Source organism: Hyposmocoma kahamanoa, unplaced genomic scaffold (genome assembly GCF_003589595.1).
Source record: "Hyposmocoma kahamanoa isolate Upper Pololo Valley unplaced genomic scaffold, ASM358959v1 63, whole genome shotgun sequence".
Classification (NCBI taxonomy): Eukaryota; Metazoa; Arthropoda; class Insecta; order Lepidoptera; family Cosmopterigidae; genus Hyposmocoma; species Hyposmocoma kahamanoa.
In genome coordinates, this window is record NW_020653851.1 from 14,697,603 (window position 1) to 14,710,425 (window position 12,823).

The 12,823-nt window shown below is 36.9% G+C and overlaps 1 protein-coding gene across 2 annotated transcripts in view; it reads left to right on the top strand.

Moving 5' to 3' along the window:
• The window catches only part of LOC113230507 (A disintegrin and metalloproteinase with thrombospondin motifs adt-2-like), a 31,494-nt gene that overhangs the window by 12,292 nt on the left and 6,379 nt on the right, over nucleotides 1-12,823 (top strand). For both annotated transcript variants that reach the window (XM_026464468.1, XM_026464469.1), the window contains exons 6-12: nucleotides 648-839; nucleotides 1,130-1,258; nucleotides 1,480-1,594; nucleotides 2,458-2,604; nucleotides 5,842-6,132; nucleotides 7,673-7,796; nucleotides 8,447-8,622. In XM_026464468.1, the coding sequence (XP_026320253.1) occupies nucleotides 648-839; nucleotides 1,130-1,258; nucleotides 1,480-1,594; nucleotides 2,458-2,604; nucleotides 5,842-6,132; nucleotides 7,673-7,796; nucleotides 8,447-8,622 (1,174 nt within the window). The remainder of the gene's footprint in view (nucleotides 1-647; nucleotides 840-1,129; nucleotides 1,259-1,479; nucleotides 1,595-2,457; nucleotides 2,605-5,841; nucleotides 6,133-7,672; nucleotides 7,797-8,446; nucleotides 8,623-12,823) is intronic.

A 12,823-nucleotide genomic window follows, 5' to 3' on the forward strand; every position in this document is an offset into this window, starting at 1 on the left:
CACACACACACACACACACACACACACACACACACACACACACACACTCACACGGACACACAGTCACACAGAGACACAGACACACCCACACCCACACACATATCGCACCCTTAGTAATATAAGGGCACAATCCAAAAAAAGTAGATTTTTGGGAAATTTGGGAATTGATAGGGACTTAAATAATAAATGGGATCAAACTTATATAGCTCCATATTTCTGTTATATTTTTTGTACTATATGGGTCTAACTTGAAAGTGTTTTTTTAACTTGCTTGAAACTTATGGAATTTATTTATATTATTTTTTTTTTATTGCTATTTATAATACATTTATCAAAGAACAAATCTGCCAAATTTCATATTTATAACTTAAATAATAAGCATATTATTTGAAAAAATAGGTGTAATGTAGGAATCCAGAATCTTAATACGCGATTTCCCAAAAATCTACTTTTTTTGGATTGTGCCCTTATATTACTAAGGGTGCGATATGTGGAACACCTTTTTCTGACCATTGAATATACCTAATAAATCAAAAATTTAACTTCAATTTGCTTTTCCTCTCCAATTATTTATAATTCAACACTTTCGCCTAAGTTTAAGTTTCAATATAGTCATTAGTATCTGCGTATCCAAACATTGTTTTCAGGTTGGATTTCTACTCGGAAGAAGGCGGTCGTCGCAATGGAGTCACGATGGGCCTGGCTCCAGTCGGCGGAGTTTGTCTACCAGCGCATGCGTGCGTGGTCTCCGAGTTTGGGACCACTGACGTGCTGGGCCGACCTTACCCCTCAGCTGGCTTCACTTCTGTTTACATCCTCGCACACGAGATTGGACATAAGTCGGTTATAAAAGATTTGTTGTTATTTTTAGGGCAATTTTCATTAAAGGCAAAATTAATTTTAGAAATATTTAAATTCTATTGTATCACAACGAGTGCCCAAAATATGTCCATACTTTATTCTCTAAGCGAAAGGCTTTATATTCAAAATATTATCGACAGATACAAAGTAAGTAAAAAGAAAATTTGCACTATACCCATCCATTCACAAATAAAACAATGCATAAATTTTAAAATGGAGCACACAAACGGTTGTCTATAAAACAAATATATTCTTGATGTACTTTTAGTCTTGGCATGCACCACGATGGCACAGGGAACTCTTGCGCTCGTGATGGGTTCATAATGTCGCCCTCTCGTGGTACCAACGGTGAAGCTACATGGTCAATGTGCAGCGCACGCGTTGTAGCTGATTTACAGTAAGTTCTTGAAGTGGATTTGATGTTCTTGAAACAAAGATGAATAGCATACTTTGTGTTCATATTACAATTGTATTTTTATTTGTAAGATTCAGATGAAACGGTGTACCTACGAACTGGAATCATTGAGCTAAAGTAGTTCAATGAGTGGAATGAATTGAGCAGTTCTACGGCACCTCTTGCCTCTGTGCTCTAAAATAATGAATTTGTAAAAATTTCAGCTGGGCAACATGCTTATTGGACAGTGGTGAAGACCTAGATACACCAAACGAGTTGAAGCATGAACGATTCGGAGGAGCACCTGGTTTTGTTTGGGGAGCTAAGAAACAATGTGAGGTATGTATGCACCGTATTATTTTCAGCTATACACCTTTTGAACATAGCATGGCCTAAAGTTTCGATCGTGATGTCAATTTATTTTTCACCTCACTAGTTCGGAAAGGCTCTCTTTCTCATTAGAAATCTGCGGGCGAAAGCGTTTTTCCCACGCTAGCGTGGAAAAGGTTTTTGAAATTCGAACTCGACGATGTACTGTGGTGCACCTAACTTTTTCTTTCGATGAAAACAAAAACATAATGACAAGTTCAACTAAGCGATTTGTTGTAGGTACATAATTTATGTAAAGTAAATCCGTTGGTATATTTTATTCTTATTATTGTTGACATTAAATTGACAACGCTAACTAATTTTGTTTAATAAAACAGATTTGTTATAGTTCGACTGTTTTTCATTCATCTACCATTTTTCTCGCTATAGTATATGATGAAAAGTTATCTGTTTCGCGCGGCAGCAAAGTTGTTTTGCGCCTCGTGTTTTAAAACCCTTGGTACGCTCAGGATTCTATTCAATCTAAGGGTCGTATTCCACAACTCTACTCAATGCTCAAGTCAGGATTTGAGTATGGTTTCAAGCACTCGAAATCATACTCAAGTCCCTGCCATTAGGGTCGTATTTCCAGTGCTTATGTTTCCAGTGCAATTCTGACTTGAGCATTGAGTAGAGTTCGAGAATACGACCCTTAGAGTCCTACGCTTGCTCAGGTTTCTATACAAGCACTCGCGTTAAACAACAACTTTGCAGCCTTGCGTAACAAATAAGTATTACCACTTTTATTATGTTTGCTAAAGAAGGCTTGCACTGTCTAAATCTTTGATGATGCTGCGGTAAGAAATTTAAAAAGTTGCAACAAATTTTCGCAGATTCTTCTCCGCGACGTCGATGCAGCACCGTCTCCGGGCGGACCAACTACAGCGCACTGTGCCCAGCTTGCCTGCCGTTCCCCACACCGCGCGGGCTTTTACTACGCAGGCCCTGCTCTGCCCGGCACACCCTGTGGACACCACATGGTCAGTTCTTTAAAAATTGTTATTACGGTTTTTCCATTTTAACCTAAGTTTATACAACGTTTCACGGGATGAGATTCATATCATTCATGCATTCAATAATTGCAATATAAGTGGGTAGGCAAAACCCACATTCTATTGGTATAGACGTAAATACTTAGAATAATAACTATTCTAAGCGTAAATATTATATCACCGGAGTCAGGAGTGAAACTAAACGGATTTTCATCAAGAACTTTGTTTCGTAAATCAAAATATAAACAATAAATTTAGATGACAATTATTACAGTTTTTATTGTATTAAAAAAGTAAGGTTTGGCAATTATGAATGAAAAATGATATCTGATAAATGTCCACCAAGACCACAGTTACAGGTGTCGATTCTTTCATCAAAGTTTTTAATCACTTTTTGACAAAATGGTGGGTCTATTTCGTTAATCACTTCACGAATTTTAAGTTTTAAGACTGCAATCTATTCGATTGACTCTGTATACACTCTGTCATTAACATAACCCCATAAAAAATAAACCAAAGGTGTTAAATCACATGATCGAGCTGGCCACTTAAGTACTGAATTTCGTGAAATTATGCGATCGGGAAATTTGATTTGCAATAAATTCATTGTTTCGGTGGCTGTGTGACTTGTAGCACCGTCTTGTTGAAACCACATGTTAGTGATATCCATATCATCAATAATAGGTCATCTAAATTTACTGGTTTATTTTGATTTGCAAAACAAAGTTCTTGTTGCAAAACCCTATTTTTTTTCGGATTTAAATAGTGTATATTTGTAATTAAGTTTATTTATTTTTTATGAAATTACTCTCATAGTTTGTTATAATTATTAATACAAAGAATTACACTTAGAAAAAGAACATTCGATCAGGCTGGATTTATATTAACGCGGCAACGTCGCGTATGTTTATTTTTTCAAGTAAACCTACGTTTCGGACCCTTTACAGGTCCCATGATCACAGCTGACGTTGTGTAGGTATACGTGACAGTGGTAACAATCGCGAAAATCTAAGAGTAATAATAATAATAAATTGTTTATTGAATATTACTTATTGTACAAAGGAATAACTTAAGACTAATTATGCGTATCAACGTAAAGTACAACACGTGTACCTGAACAAGGAGAATCCTGTAGTTCAGGTAAAAAGTACTAATTCTATAGGTATCTAGTCTATCTATGATTAAATTATAAACAAAATAATAATAATAATAACTAAATAATAAAATGCAAATCATATATACCTATACGCTTAAATTAGACAACATTTATTTTGGGATAATTAATAAATTCTTTGTATCATCGTAGGACATGTTTTGAAGGAATCATTAGGAATTCTTGTAGAATTTTCTTAACCTTTATGTAACAAAAATGATATATGGCCAATTTGGCGTTTAATTTATTGTACAAAAATGGCCCAAGAAACATAAAAAAGTCTGGAAATAAACACATGTTTTGATGATACAATTTTTACAAGACAATATCTTTCTTTTGTTAGTGTTTTCAGTACCATATGGGAGTGCAACGTCCTGTTTGAGAATTGTGGACTTAATAAATAATTGCCTTACAGTTAGTACCTTACACGACATGTACAGAAGGTCAGCGGGGTTAAGGAAAGGGCGGAAGGTAGAAACTTTTAGAACCGCTCGCTGGGCTCTCTCGATGATTACTAATGAAGTTTTAACAATACCACCCCAAGATAAAACGCAATTTGTAATAATTGATTGACATATGGCGTAATAAACTTGCCTGATTATTTTAAAATCAGCAAAAGTGCGTAATTTTTTAAACACATACATTAGCTTACAGATTCGACCGCTTAGTGCTTCGATATGGTGCTTAAAAGAGAGGTAATCATCTATTACAACGCCTAAATACTTTACCTTGTTAGTAATAGCAATGTCTGAACACTTACACAGGTTGTTAGTAGTCTCCTTACAATGGTGAGCATATAGTCTTATGCTAGTTATAACAGACTTTGGTTTTCGCATATAGAACTGCGTGAAACTAGTTTTATCCGTGTTTAGTGTTGGTAAATGTTGCAGGAGCCAGTTATTTACGACATTGAATCCTCGCTGAGCATACTCATAGACTTTCTTATCAGAGTTAGCAGAGCAGTATCGTCAGCATAGGATATGATATTCCCACCTTCTAATTCTAGATTACAAAGGTCATTAATGTAGATCAGAAACAGAGTTGGGCCTAAATTATTTCCTTGGGGAATTCCAAATGGAGTAGTCTTGAGATCAGAAGTGAAAACGTCACCTATTTTGACACATTAGGAACGGTCACCAGATAATCTGCAAGTAAGTTTAGCAGTATACCTCTTATACTTGGGGATTCAAGCTTCTGCAATAGGATGGGTATATAAACTGCATCAAAAGCTTTCGCGAGGTCCTGAAATATCGCCACTGTTTTGTTATCCTTGTCAAGTTCCCTTACTAAAAAATCCTTAAGGTGATGCACAGCGTCAGATGTCGATAATTTGGATCTAAAACCGAACTGTGTTTTAGACAATAAGGATTGTTTCTCCAAATACAATATACGTCTTCAATAAGTCTGTTATTTATAAGTTTTTCTAATATTTCAGATATAGCAGTAACGAAATAGGTCTATAATTCGTTATTTGATCTTTGTTACCAGATTTATATACCGAGACAACAACAGCTTTTTTAAGCACATATGTAGGAAACATTCCTTTTGTTAGAGATAGTTGCAAAATGAATGTAAGCGGTGAAAGTAAGATGTGCCTGAATTGTTTTAGTATTTTGTTTGATATGTTATCATGACCAGGAGCACTATCGTCTTTTAGGCTTAAAATTATTCTGTCAACCTCACTTTCATCTGTATCTAATAGCACAAATGATCCCAGAGATTTGCTACAGGTGGATTGAGGCTTTGTGGTGGAGAAATCGACAGTTAGAATTTTTTGTGACAGATTTTTACCCGCGTTGACGAAAAAATCATTTGCGCTGTTATCAGATATCAGCTCAGATGAATGGGCTTTCAATAATCCTGAAGATGATTCATGCTGTTTCGATGTTAAATTTTTCATATATTTCCAAACTTTTTTACTGTCTGTACCAGCTTTGAGAGTTGATATGATCAGAGTAGTTCGAGTCGAATTCAAGATATAGCCGAAACGCCCTGTAGTTTTATGAGTTTAAAATACTGTTTGTTGTCTTACCGAAAGCACTATCAGTTCAATTAATGTATTATATTGTCAGTGGTGTCAAGGCGGAGAATGCGTGCCTTCGTCAGAGTTGGCTGAATTGAGCACAAAGCTACCAGCTACCGGGAATGATGGCCACAACGGAGAACATAATTATGGAGACAACAACAGTGGAGGCAATAGTAATGGCGCAGGCAATGCAGGTTGGAACGTGTGGAGTTCAGGATCTTGTCGATCGGGTTGTACTAATCGAGCAAGGGGATTCCGTGAACGACGGCGGTCTTGCCCAACTACTGCAGTTTGTCAAGGAGCCGCTTACGATGTCGTTCTCTGTGACGATACTAAGGTAAGATCACTGAAGCGGTAAGATGATTTTTTATTATTTCAAAGGTACACAAACAGAATGAATCATTACATGATAACAGGTACAGTTTGATACATTAATAGACTAGACCAACTAGTCTTACAACTACTAGACAAATTAGTCTTAGTAATAAGTTAGTGTAAAATTATAATCTCCAAATGTAAAAAACAAAAATGTAAAACAAATTAATAAATAAAATAAAGCGATTTGTATAAATTGTTAAATAATGATAATAATAATATTTTAGGCCCTGGGAGTGGCGAGAGAGTCTAAAATAATAATAATATAATAATGCACACGCACGCACGCACGCACGCAAGCACGCACGCACGCACGCACGCACGCACGCACGCACGCACGCACGCACGCACGCACGCACACACACACACACACACACACACACACACACACTTTCACTGCAGGGTTATAGAAAGAGGTATTATTTTTATATACAATATTAAGACGAAAAATTCGAGGCACTCTGAGACGTACTTTGGCATTAAAATTAATTTGGATTTTTTTAAAGTAAATGAGTTCATTCAAATCTCGCCTTTTTTTCCAATAACGACACTTTTTTGATTGAGGCGCAATAGTTTAAAAACCTTAGATCATATAATAAAAAGTTGTCAAAACATGCCGTTATCATTTGCCTGATATACCTTCTTCTCCTTATCGTATCGATGGCATACACCATAATGCTTACTTACTATCGTGGTGAAAGGATTTATAATAATAACAAGGACATATACAAAGGTGAGCTTATCTCTAGAAGAGATCTCTTCCAGCCAACCCTAGCCTAGGTGAAAAATGAAGTCTGCGGGACTAATTATTGTACAATAAAATTTAAATTTAAATGTGAGTAAAAAAAAAACATTAAAATATATATGTAAATATAAATAATATATATATACATATAAAGGATGATAATATATACATATGACAGACATACACACCTACATGAACTTTATATACATAAATACAAACATAAGCCGAATATATATTATAATCCAAACAAATTACTACTTTATAATATATGTTACCTATTAGCTATCTAACGCGTTCGACAGGTAGTGCTATTTTAATTTATGTTTGAAAGATGCCACCGATGGACTGTCACGAATGCTAGCAGGCAGTCTATTCCACATACGAGTTGCACTTACCGTGAAAGAGTTGTGGAAGAATTTCGAGTTGGATTGGGGATTTATTAGTGATCTGGTGTCACAGGTACGTTTTGGGCGGGAACTGGGGGATAAGGGAGAAAAACGGGAACACAGATAAGGAGGAAGCTGGGGGTTATGTAGAATTTTATAAAGGAGACAAAGAACGTGCATATCTCGGCGAAGTCGGATTGGTAGATTTACTTACAATTGTGGTGCCAATTGGCGTGGATACTCGGCGATTGTTGCCCAGAGTGCGCCATACGTTCAGAAAAGGAATGGCAGGCTCATTTCGTGCATCCCATATACCATGTTTGTAAGATCGCACGGATCTGTCTTCTCACTAATTTTATCCGTGCATGCAGGTTTGCGGCAAGAAAACAAGGGTCTCTGCCAGTGAGTTCGCTTCTCGAAAGTGTTCCGCGTATGCAAGTATGGTGCCCGAGCTAGACTCTCGTGGTGGAGGACTTCAGGCACCACACGACCCTAGTAAGTAAATGAGCACTAATTTATACATCCTGTACACTAAAATGGTACACATCTACTGTTTACATACACTGTTTAGTATACGTATGGCTGCACGTATTTCAAAGTTTTTTAAATAGCCACTGCAAAACGAATTTAATTCTCAACAAAAATCTAGAATGATTGCTGTCTATGGCAGAATGAAAAAGCAAATAAATGTGGTATTAAATAATTATTAATACTTCCATATTTATGAAAGTTTTTATTATTTGTTTATAACTAAAAATAAATGGAATAGTCTCTGGCTATGATCCACTGAAAATAATTAGGTGGTCAATACTTACTGACCATTTTTTCTATTCATACCCTTCGAGTTTCTCCGTTCCTGACACAGACCTTGTAATTTTAGCTAACATTGACTTAATTAATCACTCACGATCCCTCTTGAACTGCTATATTATGACTCATCTAAGCCACGGCCCACAATCACATAAAACAAACTACTAAAAATATGTATTTAGCCGGTGTCACTTTTCGATATCACAAATCATTCTTTTTTTATATTTAACGTTAGTGATTAGCTGTATGTTTGTTAGGTTATCAATGTTCATCGTGACATTTTGTCAGTTTGTAACATTATCGTGTAGTAACTATAAAGAAATGATGTTCCGTAGCTCGTATGTGGATGGGCTGCGCGATATTCTGCCGACGAACTTCCGGAGGTGGGTTCTACGCTCCTCGCGTGGAATTGAACGACGCTGGCCTCGATCCGTATTTCCCTGATGGTACATGGTGCCACCACGATGGTACACAGGATTACTACTGTCTACAGCATCATTGTTTGCCAGAGGTTAGTGCAATTTTCCTCCATTTCCCCTCATTTTGATTGTATTTATAATAAATAAGACCCTTGAATCAATGCAGAGTCGAAAGAAAAGCAATATCAAAAACTTAATTGAATTCCAATACTTCAGATTTAATATTAAGATTTTATTTTGTTATATAAAGGGTTATTTGTAAAATACTTACAACCTCTCAGGATTACATTAATAGCATCATATACAACAACTTTTGTACTTCTGTACAAAAATATAAATATTGAAATAGATCTCTCTAAACGCAGGAGCGATGGGGGTCGTCTGGACGGACGCTTACACGTTTGAACTTATTCCAACCTTATTACCAAATCTAAAAAGATCTAAAAAGTGTCAGATTGTACAACAAAAACTTAATAGTTTACTTTTGGTAAATTTATTAAATTAAAAAGTAAAAAGTCACAGAACAAAAGTTGTTGTTAATGCTTTTACCGATATTTCCAAATACCATAACAATATATCCACGCCAAGTGGCAAATAGATGTAATAATAACGCACAATGTGCGTTATTATTTCATCATAGCCCCGCACTATGGAAACCCTGTATCGCGGTTGCAATGGACATACACAGGTAGACAACCACAAGTTACACCCAAACTCACGAGTGAAATAAATGTAGGCCATAAAAATATTTCTCCCGTCCCGGGAATCGAACCCAGGACCTCTGCGTGGCAGTCTAGCATGGTAACCGTTCGGCCACGGAGGCAGTTGATTTTGTTTAATATATTTGTGTACTATAGTCCTGAGAGGTTTTTAGTATTTAATAAATAACCCTGTATATCCAGTGTAACATCGTGTTTCACCTTAATGCGTAGATAGTATTATACGTGTTTCTTATTACAGTACGTGCAAGTAACTTTATATGCTTAGATGAATAGATGCTGATATGTGTACTGAGAAAACAAATGCGTAAAGATTGTCCCAGCTAAGGTTTAACAACTCATAAAATACAATCGTCTTTGTTAATGGAAAATACTGTGTATACAGTGGATACACTGAGATTTTCCTCGGTATTATGTATTGAGTACGTACGTCAAAAGACATGTTGCTACGATATTTGCGGTTTGTTAAAACCGCATTATTATAAATATTTGTACTATTTATTGTCTTGATATTAAGTTTCCAGTTACATGGGATTGTTTATATCAATATTTTTTTTGTAATGCCGAAGTTGGTGGCGCAGGTAGATACGTGTATTGAGAAACATTATAGGAGAGAGTACGAAAAGTGTACATCTGTATGTACAATAGAAAGTATAAGACGCCCAGGGGAAGTTATTTAGTTAAAAATACCCTTGTCGTCTTTTGTTCAAAGTAAAATCAGTGTAATTTTGAAACTCTGTTAGTCTAGTAAGTCAGTCAGTGTGGCCAGTCAGTCCACTAGTCATTCATGAAGGCTGAATGCTGGTCATTCATAAAGGCTGGATGCGATAATAAAATCACTTAAATTTTACAACAAGAACACCTAAATATCAAAATTGTGTTGAAGCTATAACTAATAATAGACTTCTGAGGGGCACTGCCACAGTACCCGCCACCCTGAGACATAAGTTGACAAGTTACATTTGTCTGTAATTTCACTTTACCTTTCTAAACCTGAGCATTCAGGTGCATAGTGATGCTTACATCAGAGCGACAGAAATAGGTAAGGCATCAGTACTTCCTTGGACGAACTTTTCTTCACAAGGAGCTCTAAATATAGTAATATTTTAAGATAGTGATTACTGAACCAATATTTAACACTTTGTTATGTCTGATTACATCGATATCCCTTTTAATTTTGCGGTTTCCAATATACACGAACTTTTATTACGCAAGAGAGTGTTGTGATAACAATTCATGTACTCGCAGCATGCTACCCGTAAACATGCAACCCGGCGAATAGTTTTCGTTTATGTAGAGCCGAATATGATGTTCTTGAAGTAAACCGTCGCAGGTTCCGACGCCGTGTAATCTCATTGTTTGTCAACACTGTGCGGGTGCAATTCACGTGTTTTGTGGTATGGAACCTCTTTATAGCTCCAGATAACGATGACGGATTCTAAGATATATCTCAATGCATTAAGTCATAGTCACACATAAAAAAAGTTTTCTGTAAGTGGTCCATTATCAAAGCCGATTGTTTTACTCCAATAGTTTATTAATCGAATAAACACGAAGAAAAATTCCGACTGCTTTTTTTCGTGAGGAAATCCTCCTAGGATACCTCTTCGCTGTGGGGGCAGCCCTTTCCCGATCACGCTCGGCTACCTCCTTCTGGAGCATCACCGCTTCACAGAAGGAGACCACTGCCTCAGGGACTCTTGATCCTCCAGCATAGCCGCTACTATGCCTGGCGGAGAGATATTTCGCTCGATCCGGGCAACCGGGGTGTTCCGCTCGGAGGCCCACGCGGAGCACTCCTCCATCAGAGTTCGAGGTTGGGCAGGATCGCGCCAACAGCGCGCTGGCGCGAAGTCCACGGCCGCGACTTTCGAACACCTGTCGGCGCTCCTGCCACCGTACTTCCGGCGGCGCAGCTTACCCCATCTGACGGAGGCGCGCGTAAATACTCCGACTGCTACTTCAACGTGGTTACCGCACTGCTAACTGAGCTATGATGATGAGAGCCATATTCTTACTAATTTCTCTAGGTGTTTGTATCAATAATAATAATACAAACTATTGGAGTCTTTTCACAAAAAATACATGAATATCATGGTGGTAAAAACATCATGATATTCAATAAAAATATTCATTCTGTGAAATTAAATACTTCTCGAGTTGCGCGTAATTTATTATGAGGACTGCAAAAATATCCAACCTCCTAAGGTTTAACGTTTAACTGCTTTATTAAGTGCTGTAATAAACTTTATTACTTTATTTTAAATACAATCTACATGATACTACGTACCTAGATAAGTAAGTTCCAAGTAATAATTAAGTCTTGTCGTAATAAGCAAACTAAAGTGCCTTCTTTGCTATAACGATTGATGTTGTACGATGACGGATTTTTTGGGAATTATTTGATTTCATCTGAACTGATTCCGTTTCCGTAGAACCATGCGTAGACCTTGTGAAGGTGGGGTATGCAATTACGTAAACAACTATTACTAAAAATAAAAAATATACACTAATGCATTAACTTCGGCTAGTCCAACGTGACTTACTTTAATATAATATGCGGAATCAATAGCGGAAAGTATAACCAAAGATAGTAGTTTTAGTAGCAGTAGAGCTCCATGTAAAAGAGTTCGTCCAGAGACGTACTACTACCTTACCTTTCGCCGCCGCCGCCAAGCAGTAATGCTCCCAAGCAGTAATGTGATCATTTCTGCGCTCCGGTTTGGAAGGAAGGGTCACCTGATGAAATTACTGGCACACACAATGACTAACAACTTATGTCTCAGGGTGATGGGAGCAGTGGCAACACTGCCACTAAGGCACCCATACTGCGATATAAAGCTCTGAGTGGCGCTGCAACTGTTATGGATAGGCGCGTCGCTTACCACCAGGCGTACGACTTGTTAAAAAAGATGTAAAAAAGTTCTCCATAGAAGCAGAAATAATTAGTATAAAAATAATTATTATTATAGTATAACGATGCATAAATTAGAAATTGTACGATGACTGACTGTGACTGCCTCCGAACGGTTACCATGCCGGACTGCCACGCAGAGGTCCCAGGTTCGATTCCCGGGCCGGGAGAAATATTTATATGGCCTACATTTATTTCTCTCGTGAGTTTGGGTGTAATTTGTGGTTGTCTATGTGTGTGTCCAAAGCACCCGCGACACAGGGTTTCCCTAGTGCGGGGCTATGTTGAGTATGTGCGTTATTATTATTATAGAAATTGTCGACGTTTCTACTCATGATTAATATTTTTGGCCGTAGGTTCACTGCATTTTATAGATTTTAGACATTAGACAACCAATGATTTTACAAGTAAAAGAAAGCATTAGAGGCAACACAAACATTTTAATTTTTTAAATTAAACTCTTCAACTTTCATTTGTATATTTTTTCGACTGCCGCCATGAGAGCTACGCTCTTGACAGTTCTCTACCGTAAAGACAATTAGCAACTTCTTTTTGTAATTGTTAATCAAAAGCTGTACGCGACATAGTTAATACATTTATGTAATAATATAACAATTATAATTATATTAATTATAATTATATTAATTATAATTATATTAA